The 14,842-nt window shown below is 37.1% G+C and overlaps 1 protein-coding gene across 1 annotated transcript in view; it reads left to right on the top strand.

Annotated features, from left to right (window-relative positions):
* The window catches only part of MTUS1 (microtubule associated scaffold protein 1), a 52,673-nt gene extending 40,008 nt beyond the window's left edge, over nt 1-12,665 (top strand). The window contains exons 4-10 of the mRNA XM_026078180.1: nt 3,310-3,524; nt 4,071-4,176; nt 5,215-5,288; nt 5,387-5,482; nt 7,889-8,005; nt 9,409-9,506; nt 10,358-12,665. Coding sequence (XP_025933965.1) covers nt 3,310-3,524; nt 4,071-4,176; nt 5,215-5,288; nt 5,387-5,482; nt 7,889-8,005; nt 9,409-9,506; nt 10,358-10,574 — 923 coding nt within the window. The 3' untranslated portion in view covers nt 10,575-12,665. The remainder of the gene's footprint in view (nt 1-3,309; nt 3,525-4,070; nt 4,177-5,214; nt 5,289-5,386; nt 5,483-7,888; nt 8,006-9,408; nt 9,507-10,357) is intronic.
* The last annotated feature ends 2,177 nt before the right edge of the window (nt 12,666-14,842 follow it).

The following is a 14,842-nucleotide window of genomic DNA, read 5'->3' as shown; positions in this document are numbered from 1 at the left end:
TGCAAAGTACAGCATTCCCTCTATTCTATAAGCATGCTGAAAGCTTAAAACTGTTTAGTGTTACAGATTGAACCTACTTAATGGATAAATGGTCAGTGCCTCTCTTCATCTGTATGGTTTGATTTTTTTTTTTTTTTTTTTTTTCCTCTCAAATGCTGTTGGGCCATTTATCTTCTGTTGTTTTTGCGCTCAGGGCCTGTAGTCTCTTTTAATGTGTGGCATAATGAAGATGTGGAATTGCAGGGGGTAGTGCTTTCGGAGGGGAGAGGAAGGCAAGGGAACACTACAGTAGCGTACAAAAACGGGGGAGCGTGCATGGCAAGTGTCTCTGAAGGGGATGAGAAGCTGAAATAGACATTTTGTGCAACAGATCCCTCTGCTGCTGGAAGAGCACATCCTTTGGTTACCAAAGTTGTCTTCAAAACTAAGCTCCAGTTTTATAAGAAAACTCTTAGGTTGAATAGTCAGCATCTCCAATTTGGTTAGTCACAACTTTTGCAGCTTCCCCTTGCTGTGTATGAGCGGCCAGTTTAAGGAATTGTTTGCCTTTTTTCATGGCTTGTCACTTTCTTAAAATAAGGCAACCTATAGTCATTAGTATTATTCATTGTGGAGGTGGATAGGGCTGTGCAAAATACTTGCTGCAGACACTTACGGGCCTCGAATGCAGGGACAGACCGCTTTGGCTTGCAGGAGCTCTCTTAGTTGCCAGTGAACAATTCTTTGATCAGAGCTTTGGCAGGAACTTCTCATGTGCAGCCTCCTGCATTGCCGTGACGCTTGGAGCTCACGTAAGCCATCGTAAGGGTCATTCTGGCCCATGTTTGAAGGACAGGGACTCCTCTCTGATTCTGTCAAGATCAGAGTTGTAATCTGCAAGGAAGCATTTTAGAGGCCAGGCATTACCTTCAAGGTAACACAGCCTTCAACTTCCAGTGCAGGTTTTAAAAGTTAGTTTTGTTTCTTTGTGCCATTAGTCTTCTCATAAATCTGACTTGCAAACTGGCTGAACGAGAACTAACATGACTATTTTCTTTAGTAAAGGCGTGGTTTGTTGTTTGACTTCTCTGTTCTATAAAATGTTACGCATCACCTGAAATTGTACATGCTTGGCCATCTGACATTTAAAGATAAGAGAATGATAGAAGGCAAATTCTTTTAAACAGAGGCAAATGCATGACTCTGGCCTTACAAATAAAGAATTAGATGACTGTTTCTTCCTCCTTCCTTTTTAAAGGAAATGGGTCATTTGAAGCATTTTGCTACAATTATTTCAAATGAGGCATGTGAGTTGATTGCCTCTCAGCTATACCTCTTACTCTGCTATAAATGATCAGATCAGTTCTGCATGTGACTGTAATGGCTCTGTTTGGCTCTCTGCCTGTTCCTTTGCCTTATAAAATAAAGCCCCTTATCCCACAATGTTCCTTTCCCCCCAAAACATGACAATGCAAAGCATATATATTCAGTAACTTTACACCAATGTGCTGTGATAGAAGTGTGAATATTAATGTTTTATTTTTCCTGAAAGGAAGCAGTTATTACAGACGTGGGCGTAAGGAATAAAGAAAGCTTAATAAAAACCTTACTTGTTGATGACCATTTTCCCTCCAACTATAGAAAGCTGTGAAATTAGCTTTGGTTGCAGAGAGTGTTCTGGTATGTTTTTGTTGAGCCTTTTGTTGGGTTATTGCCTGTTATGGGATGAACAGCTCTGTTTACACCTGTCCCATCAGCAGACCTTTTAAACAGAACTAGCACAAAGCTAAGCCTGTTAGAACTAGTTCAGGTAGATACACCTCAAACTGATTTTGATGCAGTACATCTCACTCTTTTACGCTTGTTAGTTCAAGTGCAGGTTCCAGGTGATTGCTATAGAGCCAAGACTTCATTACAGTTTCCTTAAATCAGAGTGCAAGTAGCATCCGTTCAGTTACTCACTTGCTCTTGATGAGCTTTAGCAAAGTGGGAATCTGACAAGTACATAATTTCAGGCACTCTGCTTGGAAAGACTGCTCTCCCTAGCAGCTGAGACCAGTACTGATTTGGGAATCTATACTTTAAGATATTGTACTGTATATATCTTAAGGCTCAAACAAAGTTGTGCTAAGAATTTCCTGTAATGCCTATACAGATTCATGAATCTTCCAATGCTTTTATATAGAGTTTAAATTGATATTGTTCGGGCAGTCTGCCAAGCAGTTATAAAGTGCATGTATGTATGACTTCTCTTCCTGTATTTAATCCAAGATTACATTAACATTCCAGTTATTTTTTCTCTTAAATAGACATATGTTGGCTAATCTATTTATTTATTTTAAACAAAAGCACTAGAGGCTGTATATAAGCAATTTGCTTATGGTATTCAGGGATCGCATGCTTGTATTTCACCTTGCTTCTAGCTGTTGGGTGCAGCTGGAACTGTGTAAGATGTTTGTTGCAGCCATATTAGTGGTAGAAAAATGATTCCCCCTATTAAGATTCTTCTGGCTGGGGTTGTGAATACTAAATTTAAAACTCAGAAGTAGAAGTTACTAACTTCTACCTTATCTTTTAATCGCCTGTAAATATGGGGAGACAAACCTAGGCAGTTGTCTTAGCTGGCCTGTGTTTAATATAAATGGAAAGAGAAATACAGTATATTTCTTTTGTTTTCTTACTACTCTGCACTTTGCCTGAAATTATCCTGCATCTTGCATATTTAAATATCTTAGGCCTATGCATGTTGGTAGTGTGTTTCAGATTGGAGGTTTGGTGTTTGCTATCACTCCGTATTGGGTAGCCCATGTGAGGCTAGAATTGCTTCTCTGTTGCATATCTTATTGTAATTAACATGTTGAATGGATGGCCTTCAGGATATTAGGACTTTCCAATTTAGCGAAGTGGTTTACATAGGAAGAAGTGAAGTACTCTGAGAAATCCACTACTGAAATGGGATCAAATTAGGTGAAGTAGGAAATCCAATTACCTTTTTTATTGGAGCACTCCAGTATCTCTAGTGAGACATTCATTGATGTATCTTTTATGTCATGACAAACTGTCACATTTGTGTTCTTTATATGGGTTCCTGATGTAACTCCAGATTCAAATAATTCTCAGCATAAGAAGCACTGAACTGTGAATTCAGAATTTTTCCGAAGATCTTAAAGATCATCTTTTTATATGGAAGTGGCACTAATTTATAGATAAATTATRTTTGTATAATGCTATTGTTGTGCAGAGTATTCATTGCTATCTTTAATACCTGTAACAAAGACTAAATGTGAATTTAGCGTTGAACTTGATTATTTTTTCTTTTGAAATCTTCAGTAACCACTTCTGCAGCTTGTGAGAAATTGGAGAGAGACAGGAATGAGCTGCAAGCTGCTTATGAAGGATTTGTGCAGAAGTTAAATCAGCAACATCATAACGATTTAGCTGAGCTGGAGGAGAGGCTTAAACAGTTTTACACTGCAGAATGTGAGAAACTCCAAAGCATCTGCATTGAAGAAGCTGAAAAGTACAAAGCACAACTCCAAGAGCAGGTTTGTGACACCTGAAGTAGAAGTGTTCCCTAGTAATTGCTTTCTGTTACAGTGAGCCTTCAGACTGTCCTGATTTTTGCTGCTAATGGAGTTGGTTGCTTCATCTAATGCGAAATTCCCCTTTATTGCAACTAGAAAAATGTTACTACACTAAGCTGTCCAGATCTTAATGTTTAAACATGGTGCAGATTCCTAATGTTCTGCAGACTCCAATGACTTTTGGAGCTCTACTGGGTATTTGCGTCAGCTTCGGTTTTAAGATTTATAAAAACACATCTGGCCTGTGAACTTGCTTTGCAACAATTCCATGTATGTGACAGATAGTTGCATCATCCTGTTAGTATCTGTGAACTATACAGCATCACTCTCATCTACTAAGTGCTGTCTGTGGCTTAGTTTCTCACATTTTATACTACCTTTAAGTGCTACCTAGACTATCCAAAACATGTACTCAACATACTGCATAAAGTCATGCTAATAATGCTTCTTTAAACATGAATTAATTTGATATGCTGCAGGGGAGGAAATCATATTGTCATATTGCAGGTTGACAACTTAAACATCACACATGAAAACTTTAAGCTGGAACTCGAAAGCAGCCACTCAGAAAAAGTGGAGGAGCTAAAAAAGGAATATGAATCTTCTTTTTCAGGCAAGTATTTTGTATTCAAGTAAATGCTCTATAGTTCTGCTAGTTCTAAACATAAATATTTGACTTTTCATCAACATTTCCATTTAATTGTTCTTGATAATCAGCTGTGTTTAATAACATTGTCAAAATTCCTTCCTTTGGAAGAGAACAAGGCTTATTTTACTTACAGAAATAATTGTAATCCCATTATAGTTGAATGAAACCTTCAAAACAGTTTAAGATTGGAGTTCATTTCTTCTTTCAGTAAAAGATGTGTCTAAATTGCAGACTACCCTCAAAATTTCAAGGTAACAAATAAATTGCTTCCCCCGCCATGTTTTTATAAGGAGCACCTCAGAATTGAAATCCAGGAAAAGTGGGGTTGTGTACTTCCCAGATAAAGATAGAAATGTTTCTCTAGTTGAGAAATATTACACATTATTTACACCGTACTGGGGTGAAGGTTGTTTTTCAGGGCAGGGGGTGAGTGTGCTCAGTTCTAAGTGGCGTTGCATCTTAATTGACTGAAGAGAGGATTTCCTCCCTCCGTCCAACTCCACTTGACAGCCCAGTTTCTAATGAGACTTTTGCTTCATTAAAACTGGTGACACTTCCACTGCAATCAAGGAGCAATGTCTTCTGCTTGACATCTCCAAAGTATGAATGAGTATAGAGATGAAATCTTTTTATAGAAGCTCCTGGAAAACATAATTTCAATTCGTCATCTTTCCTTTCAGAAGTTCAGCTTTTTTCAGATGCATTTCTTGGTTTCCCGTGCTCAATTCCTCCATTTGTTGCCTGTAGATGAATGCTTTCAAAGTTGACATGCTGTCAGCTAATTAAATAGAATGAAGTTTATGTGTGAGGGGATGATCAACAAATCTGAAGCAGCAATAAATCTGATACTTTGTATATCCATATTGTTTGAAATGGTAATGATAGATGTTCTAATGTTTTTTCCATGTTTTTTGTAATTGACTGTGTATGTTTGCTTCTCACTTTTTTTTTTTTCATGTCTTATACAATATTATAAATCTGCAAAAAAAAAATTTGTTTCAGAGCTCAAGAGTGCCCATGAATCTGAAAGGAAGTCACTTCAGGATTCCTTTAAAGAGAAGCAGGAATTGCTAGAGGTTTGTTAAGGGTTTGAGACATGGCAACAGAGTAAAACTTGCAAGGTCTTGAGATATACACTGAACTGGCCTAACTATACCATATCTTCTTGTTTCAGAAAAAGATTGATGAATTAAAATGTGAAAACGACTCTCTAAGTGAGAAGCTGAAATTAGAAGAGCAAAAACAAATAGCCAAAGAAAAAGCCAATCTTGTAAGTCCTGATCCTCAAAAGTAAAGCAGATGAACAAATCTTGTAGGCCTGGGGTTTTTTTTGTTTTTTTTTTGGGGGGGGAGGGGTGGTTGTTGCATAATGTAAAAGGTTTGCTCCAGTAGTGAAAATACGTGCAGTAGATGATATGGACAAACTAGTACATTAATAGCCATTGTTGAAAGGCATACACCTGAACTAAGTTGGTACACAAAGTAGCACCTACTCTATCTGCATCAGAATTAACTTCCTAATATAACTGGCAGCTATGTAGCATTCTAATTCTTTCCAAGAATGACAAGTAGTTGGTCTTTGGGAATGTATTGAAGGAGTTTTAAGTTAATGTGATTAGAACATCCAGATAAATTATTTGTTACTAAAATGTTCTTGCAGCCAACTGTCTTGTCTCTTACTCTAGCAACTACCTTGCTTGTGAGCTGTACAGAGAAAGCCAGAGAAAGCATCTGCTTTGTGTGCATCAAGTGCAGACTTACTAATAGAAGTTATTCTAGTTTACACTGGAATTTAATTTTTCTCTCTCACCGCTTACTCTAGTGGCGGGGCAGAGCTGCAGCAGGGGGAATCTGCAACTGCAATACACTGCTGTGGTTGGGAGGGATGATCCCAAAGCAGACATCACGGGGAGGCTGCACTTGGGAGTTTGAACTGCATTCCAGAAATATGTTCAGATGTTATGTAATTTAAAGGAGCAATAGTCAGTGCCTTTTACACAACTGCAAATACCTTTCCCATCCTGAGAGTGGGGGAATGACAGTTAGTATAAGACAGCTTCATAAGCTTGAGGCTTCTCTATGGAAAAAGATTAATCTGACCCAGTAGACTCTTCTGTGCTAAATACAAATTCTGCACAGTAAGAAATTTCCATTAGCCTTTTGAAGACAGAGGTGTATTTTTAATTCTCCAGTTTTATCTAAATAGTGTCACTTGATATTCCTGTAGGATTTTGTGTAGGTGTTGTTGTTGTTGTTGTTTTTTTGTAAAAATCTTATCTAGACATTTCAATCTTTTTATCTGACTTTGTGCTGTAGTGTGAATAACTAACACGGTAGCTCAGATGCAACTTTTAAAAAAGAAAATTTTAACTCAGGGGCAGAGGAGGAAATTTAAAAAAAAAAAAATTGACATWTTTGTCCATAGCTCCTAAATTCTGTGTAAAGCCATAAAAAGAAAGAATTAAGTGCAAATTTGCAAATTTTTTGCCTCTTTCTCTGAGACACAGCAGCATTTCCACATACAGACTTCTGTTCAAAAGTAGAAATTCGATAAGAATCACAAATGCCACAACCCTTAAAGTGCCAGGAGAATGAAATGCATTGCTGATTTGGCCTCTGCATTAACTGTGAACGGTACTGGTTGTGTCCTTACTCTCCAGCGTAGCACTCTGACACTGTCTGTGGGCTGCATCCCACAAAACTGCAGGTCATCTCCCTGCAAGTTGTTACTTTTCTGATGTGGCAATGAAGCTGTTACTCAACTCAGTACACCAGTAGTCTTACCAAAATACGCTAAAACAAGTTTTGTTTGTTTTTAAAGATAAACTTAATTACACAATACGCTTAATCATTGATTGTCTTCTGTTTCTGTTCCACTCATGCTACCTGTAAATGGATCGAAACTTAATTATTTCTCCTTACTTTGCTTGTGACTTCATCTTTGAAATCTTAAGAATATGTTTTACTCTGCAAAGTTCAAATGGTTCCTTACTCTGGAGAAGAGATCCTTGATGGAAATGTATCTGACCAAAGAAAAAAATTCAGATTCAAGTCCCGACTTGCTGTATAGTAGATGAGTCACTCTACAACAGCACAAGACTGGTATTTGCTGTTGCATTGCTAAGCCATTAGGAAGAGTGTAAAAATGACAACTTTTGATTACTTTGTAAGAGCTACCTTCAGACTCGAAACAGTGAAAATTAGCTACAGTCAAGTTTATAGGTTTAAACTTTGGGTGCTACTCCAGCACCTGAAAACTTTTAAAATATTTACTCAAATAACTTTTGGGGATGAGTTATGAGTAAAATGAAATAAGTTGTGGAACTTGTAGCCTTAGAGAGAGCCTTTGGGCATGCCCACAAAATGAGTTTTGCTGTGACAGCACTAGTGCCTTGCTTTTGATTCGCAAGTGTTTTTCCACATTTGTACAAAAAAATTTTCTAAATGCTTTCTTCTAAGAAAAACTGCAACTGTCCTAAACTGAAGAACAAACAAAATCAGAGGGGAAAGTGATACCAGATCGTTTTTATTCAAAACTGTCCAGCTCAATTTCACTTCTTGGAACAAGTAACTCTCGGTACCACATTTATTTTCTTTCTCTTCCTAAATAGCAGAAACATACTTAACTTGTTCCTGAAATACAGGGTAATAAGCAAATTCTATGGAAATCTTTCAGAAAAACCCGCAGATTATGTATCTGGAACAGGAACTGGAAAGTTTGAAAGCAGTTCTGGAGATCAAGAATGAGAAACTACATCAGCAGGATATAAAGCTAATGAAGATGGAAAAATTGGTGAGCTTCCCTTGGGGTCTGGCAATTTAGGACCATGTCTCCAAGTTATCTTCTGATAATGAATTCAGGCTGGTGAGACTTATGTGCAAGGATTAACCTTTTGCTTAAAAGGAAACATTAAATTATAATGTGATACGCTCACATTGCAGGTACAATTATATCAATATTGGGTTGTAATGCAGAGGGGGAAAGGAATTACCAGATGCTGCAAATAACCTTTTAACCTCTAAGACAACTACTGGTTTGTTCGCATAGACTGTAGCGGGCAGCACAGGATCATCTTGGGGCCCTTCCACATCTCCTGTCCTCTCTCCTCTCCTACTCCAAAGAAAAATCCTTACCTGCTACCATTTGCTCAAGTATTACAGAAGAACCTTTTGAGCTTGTACCCAGAATTCTGGCCTGCACTGTCAGGGAAATGTTAACACAGAACTGATCTTAATTAAACAAAAAGAGAAACCCACCTGAGGTAGATAAAATGCAACTAATTAATATCAAATATGATATTGAATAAATATTTTAATCTTTTCATCTAGAGTTGATTAGCTTAGATCAAACATTTTAGCTATTATTTTTCAGCTGCTTGTTTAGTTGTGTGGCTTTGTTCCTCATCTGTCTGTAATTCCACATGAGAAGACAATTTGGGGGGCACAATTTGTAATTGTGTATTCTTATTTGAATGGCAGAACTGGGTCTGTGTCCTGGGTGGGGCCTTTGAATGCTCTTGTAATACTTGCGCAAGATTTTAATGAGGATGTATAGGAAGGGGTTTGGATACCAAGCAATACTTTCATGTCAGCTGTTCAGCATTGCACAGCATCGTGTGTTGTCCTGTACCACTGGTCTACAATTACTGTGCAAAAATCCTAGAAAAACTTCCTGTATTCTGACTAAAGATTGTCAGTTTAAAAGGCCTTGGAATATTCAGCCATTTAATCACTGTTTTTCCCTAACTTTTGATAACATCCTGCAGTTACAAAGTGAAATGAGAGCAGCAGGGAGAGCTGATTACATAGGGGAGCTCTCAAATTTGTCACTTTATCATGTTATTTCAAGAAAGTCTGTTGTCCACAGCTACTACGAAAATGCTGTAAGTAACTAGATAGTCAATTAGTAGATACCTTACCCAGTTTTTTGCTGGTATTTAATCAGCACAAGTGGCAAAATGCCAGTGTTATGCAAGAATAAAATCAGTACGCTCTTTTGACTATTAGAGAATATTAAACCATTACAGCAGGTCAGTCTTACATTACTCCAAGGTCATTCTGTATGTTTTTTGCATTTATTGTAATACGGTCTGCAAACTCCAGATTATGAATGTCTGTTATAATTCAGTCAATAGCCTGATGAGCGTACGTATTAGCGTATGGGTTTTATTTTAATCTGTGACATTTTTTTGAAAGGTGGAAAACAATACAATCTTAATGGATAAATTGAAGAAGTTTCAGCAAGAAAATGAAGAATTGAAAGCTCGAATGGACAAACACATGGAACTTTCGAGGTGAAAAATATCTGAGGACTTCTAGATATTCTTATTAATCAGGAGAAGGTGTTCCTGTGACTAGGGGAGAAAAAAAAAATCAGTGCAAATATTACAGTGACCAGTTTTTTGTTTGAGTGCTTAGAAAGAATACACTCCTTTCTTTCCCACACATATCTATACAAATCTGCATTCTGATACAGAAACAAACGGGAACAGATTGCAGGGAGTTAAAGGCTCATCATGTTCTTCAGTGCTCTGAAATAGTATTTCAATGAAGAGAGAGCAACTCAGGAATATTGTCTTACAATAGATTGTTACAGTGTCTTTAAATATTGTTGGTTTGTGAGATAGGCTTGGCTTTACTTTTAACCATTTCAATTTAGTGATTTGTCTCCAGCTTTAGATTGATGAAAAGACAAGTGTGTTTTGGTTAGCAGTAACAGCAATATCTAAATGGGTCTGAGGTTTTTGCAACTTCATCTATTGCTTAAATGGGCAAACTCTTGTAGTTTGAAGGAAACTACAGAATTGCAGCCTCTATGTAGAGCTGGGCCTGCAACAAGGCCCAGAGTCTCCAGCATGGCATCTGTTATTTTAAGTAGGACAAGGAACACTTTTCAGATGTTTTTTCTGGCCATCTTCACTGGTCTTTAGGAATGCTTCTTACTAGGACTCTTCCTCCTGCTCTCTGCAAGCTGCAAGTTTAAATCCAACAAGCATGAGAACATACCAGATCCTCATTGCAACTAATTTAGTTGCAATCAAAGCAGGGTTTTATATAATTTCAAAAAGTTCTGTTTCAAAATTATGTTCAGTAATGTAGCCTCCAACCTGAATTATGTGCACTGATGTAAATCTTATTTTTGCAGGCAACTTTCTACTGAGCAGGCTGTTTTACAGGAGTCACTAGAAAAGGAATCAAAAGTAAACAAACGTCTGTCAATGGAAAATGAAGAACTCCTGTGGAAGTTGCACAATGGTGATCTATGCAGCCCAAGAAAACTGTCACCCAGTTCTCCATCCATGCCTCTCCAGTCCCCACGAAATTCTGGTAACTTCTCTAGTCCTACAGTATCACCAAGATGACATCTCTTGAGACAAAGAGGCAATTGCATTTCATTTATGATCTGCAGAACTGATCCTAACTTTAATCACAGGACCGAGAGCTATATTAGCCGAGTATGATGACTAAACATAACTGGAAACTATTTGGCGCAAAAACAGCGATAAGAGACAGACTATGGGAGTAAGACGCTCATGTTGCTCCTCCCAAAAAGACTTGATTATGACCTCTATGGACATTGCACAAAGCACTTACGGAGCAAGGAAAGTCTTGTTCATTGCCTTTTCACCTAACTATAAGAAAAAACTCAGGGGCTTAAAGATAAAGATCACAACATTTATAACATGTTCCTTATCACAAACACTTTTTTAAGGCTGTGTGTGTGCGCGTTTGTGTGCTGTGAATGGAATGGATGTAACACACTGTGTGTGTGTCTAATGCTGCCTTCTTTGCTGTGTATGTAATAAAGGATAAAAGCTGAAGACTATACATTGACATGTACTTCCTTAATAATGTTATCAGTATGCATGCTTTTAGCAAAGAGTACCCTTACCGAGAATGGAGGAGAAACTGCCATTAGTACTACAGGTTAGTTTCCTTCATCCTTCTGGTTTCAGTTCAGTACAAGAATGGCATGAAAAGCTTTTCAATTGACTTACTAGTGTCCTACTTTAGTATGCAGTTTTGAAGGAATTTTAAAAACAAGTTGAATCACAGCCATATTGTGCATGAATTATTTGTTTAATATCCATACACAACTGTCAGTTATGATGAGACTTTTTTTTTGCAGGACAGTTGATCTTGGCTTTTAAGTCAGCAATCATAGTCAGAATTAGACCTAGGGTCACCCTCAAGGTCAGACCTTGGAAATTATTAGTCTAGTTGCAGGCCTATCCTTTTATCTGCTGAAAAGAATCACTTACTTCCCAAGAACAGCATGTCCATTGCAGAGGCCATCTGCTGAGGAAACAAGATGCAAGTTGGAAAGCCAAAGGAAAAAAAAAAAGGTAGTAATTGTCTTTAGGTGCATTCTTAATGCAATTCTCAACAAAGATCTTAAGTAATTTGTGAATACCAATTTATTACTTGGTGACAACCCTTTACTTTAAGTATTAGTATTTTTATTAACATTCATCAGGGTTGGCTAAATCCCTCTGAGTGGGAAGGTGGTAACTGGATGTAGATAACTTGCCAATTTTGCCATACCTTCCCCCATAGACTGCAGAATATCAGTGTTTTGCCAGTTCATCTGTCACAGGATCTCCTGTACAGGATCTTTTAAAGTATGAAAAGAAAAAACCCCTGTCCCTACTGCTTAAGCTGGAGGATAAGGGTGTCAGCATTTCATGGCATGTCTTATGCTGTGCTTGAAGCTTAAATAAGGTAACTGCAAAGCCTTGATACTCCCTTGGTCAGACCTGTTTAAGATCTCTACGTCATATCTACTAAGCACAGGTTCAACTTCCGATTAGTATTACAAAACACTATCAATGCTTACATTAGCTCATTTTTTAAAGTACCATGAAATACCATTTTCATGACCACTGCTCTACTACTGTTTAGCTAATGCTGTTATCTAGCTATAAAGTTAACTACTTTGGAACATTGTATCTTCTAAGCTTCCCTGTGTTTTCCAGTAGCTTGGGAGTCTTGAATCAAGGGGATGGAAAAAGTTTAGGGAATTAAACTGGAGAAGCACTTCAAACCATTTTATCCAAAACTTGAAAAATCTTGGCTCTTCATTGAGGAACACAGACATACCGACAAGACTCTAACAGTACTCATTCTGTAAGTAAACTTGTAATAATACTTAAAAATGCAACTATTTAATCATTAAATTTACTTAATTTTACATAATGTACAAGTTAAGGGTGCCATTTCTATGGAACATTTTACTCTCTATCCCCTTTAAGGCACTGTACATGCCACTGTTAGTGGTGTCAGGACTTGATCTGTTTTCCAGCGGTTTCAGATTCAACTATGAAAATTCTCTGTGGGCTGAAACTTGGCTTAAAGCATATCTTGGAACATTCTTTTTATTCTATGGTCAAAGAGATTTGATCACATGTATTCAAGCTGAATGCTTAAGAAATAAACTTTTTGTACTGCTTGAAGGGTTTTTTTTTTTTTTTTTTTCCTGCTTGTATTAGTCAAATGATCTTTAATCTGAAGAGGGACGTTTTTCCAAATGCTAAAAACTAATACCTATTCAGCACAGGAGAGCAGCAACAGTAAAGCTTCAATGCACAAATAATTAATGTTCAGCTAAACCATTGCAAATTTTAGCCTTACTAGTCTAATGTAGACAGAAGTTACACAGGGCTTGCTTATGATGAGTACTGGTTATTCATTTTGAGATGGTTGTTCCAAAAAATGGAGAATGGAGATAACATCACAAAATCATGCAGTAATAAAATACTTGACTACAGTGGGATTAATACAGGGACTCAATGTGAATATGTGTGATAATTCTATTTCTAATCTTTCTGCAAATAGTTAAACTGCATCCTGTTGCAAATAGTGTTGAAAACTGACGTTTAATCGAATCAAAATTCTCACTTTATTCAGGATTTTTTTGTGTAAGAAAAGCCACAAAGTTTAACCACCTAACAAGTTAAGTAGTATGAACTGTTGTCTAACACTATTAAGAACAGTATTAGCTTAGCTGTGATATTAGTGCCTCAAACAAAGCACAGTAAGAGTGCATACAAATGTCCAAAAATCAAGTACAGTATGCCCCTTCAAGTAATGAGGAAGTGGAATAGCTTTTCCAGCCTACCACTATAGAAAAGTGCATATGGTGGTAGTCATACAAAGACTGTAGAGGGGAAATTAGATATGAGTTAACAATACAGGAGACTTTTCACTTCTAAACTTCTTGCAAATAGAATCTGTAATGATCTTAAAACGAAATGGGGAATTCTTGTATATAGAAATTAAACTATAGAAATATCTGTTTAGTGTTTGTCCTCTTGGTCAGAAAGACTTGAATACTCTATTAACATTGTTTCAATGTTTTTCTATATTCAGCTGGTGCTTTAATACAGATACCATATTATTAACAAAGGCTTTATCTGGTCCAGTAAATTTCACAGATTTTTGATAATTCCTTCAGCATGAAGCTTCCTTCAGGAAAAGCTAGAAACCTGCTCCACTGTAAATGTATTCCAAAGGTCTAGTGTTAGCCTAGCAATTATACTCTCTTTGGATACTCTAACTAGTAGTTCCCATCTCTAATGATAGGTTTAAAAGGAAGTTTACAGTGACATTTGCATCTGCATTGAATAGTTTGTTGTCATTCAAACTAATTCATAACATGGTATTGCAAGGTTAGTGTAACTTCAATATTTTGCTCTGAAGGTCTTTGTTTTTCAGTTACACTATGCTTGCAGTAAAATTTGAGATGAATCATTTCCATGTGCTAATTGAAGACTTTTTAAAGTTTCATATGATAAATACCAAAGACACTTGCATGTAAATAGATATCATGCAATTCAACAGGAAATTCCTTTTAGACAATAGGTTACCACTGATTTTAAAACTACAGTGGCCTGACAACCAGGAAATCCTTTAGGGCTAGGCTGGAGTTAAAAATTAGAAATCAGAAATTTGGAATAATGATCAAACCCTTATGATTAAGGCAGCAGCAACGCACTGAAGGTATTTGTTTCTTGCCTTAGCAGAGAGGTGACAAATACAGAAGTAGAAGTAACAATACTGGTAAATTTAGGCATGTGACTTTGACAGAGCATTTAGATTTCTTGCCTCAAGCTTCACTCTCTTACCCTATGTCACCATCAATTTCTGTGGTATCTGCATGTATTTGCATTGAGGCAAGAGGAATCAGGCTCTTGAGCCCATAAGGCTCTTGATAGTTAAAGAAAGAACCATGCTTTTTGTTCGCAAAGATAAGGATTATTTTGCTGTTTGCAGAAAAAACATGCAAAATTTCTCCCTTGAGAATGTAGTTGTATTTAGTCTTAAGAACTGCATGTGATCACTATATGTAACTATTAAACTTGAGGGAGACTACTAGAGGAGTGATGCACCAATGGATTTACATCATCTTTTCCTCTTCTGCAAAACTGTCATCAAGGAAGTGATGTTACCACATGAATTGCTGTGGTGCTGAACAAGTTGGAACAGGTGACGCTAGCTTCCAGTTGCTAGCTATTTTAAAGGAAATTAATTGTCCAATTAAAGGCTCAAAAACACTTTGAAATTTAAGAAGTTGGCACAGCTCCTGCACTTCAAAGGGAAAACCACTGTGCTGATAAATGAAAATGCCAAA

Source organism: Apteryx rowi, unplaced genomic scaffold, assembly GCF_003343035.1.
Source record: "Apteryx rowi isolate R43461 unplaced genomic scaffold, aptRow1 scaffold_472, whole genome shotgun sequence".
In the NCBI taxonomy this organism is placed as follows: Eukaryota; Metazoa; Chordata; class Aves; order Apterygiformes; family Apterygidae; genus Apteryx; species Apteryx rowi.
The sequence above is the reverse complement of the archived record's forward strand: the minus strand, read 5'-3'. Positions and strand labels throughout refer to the sequence as shown.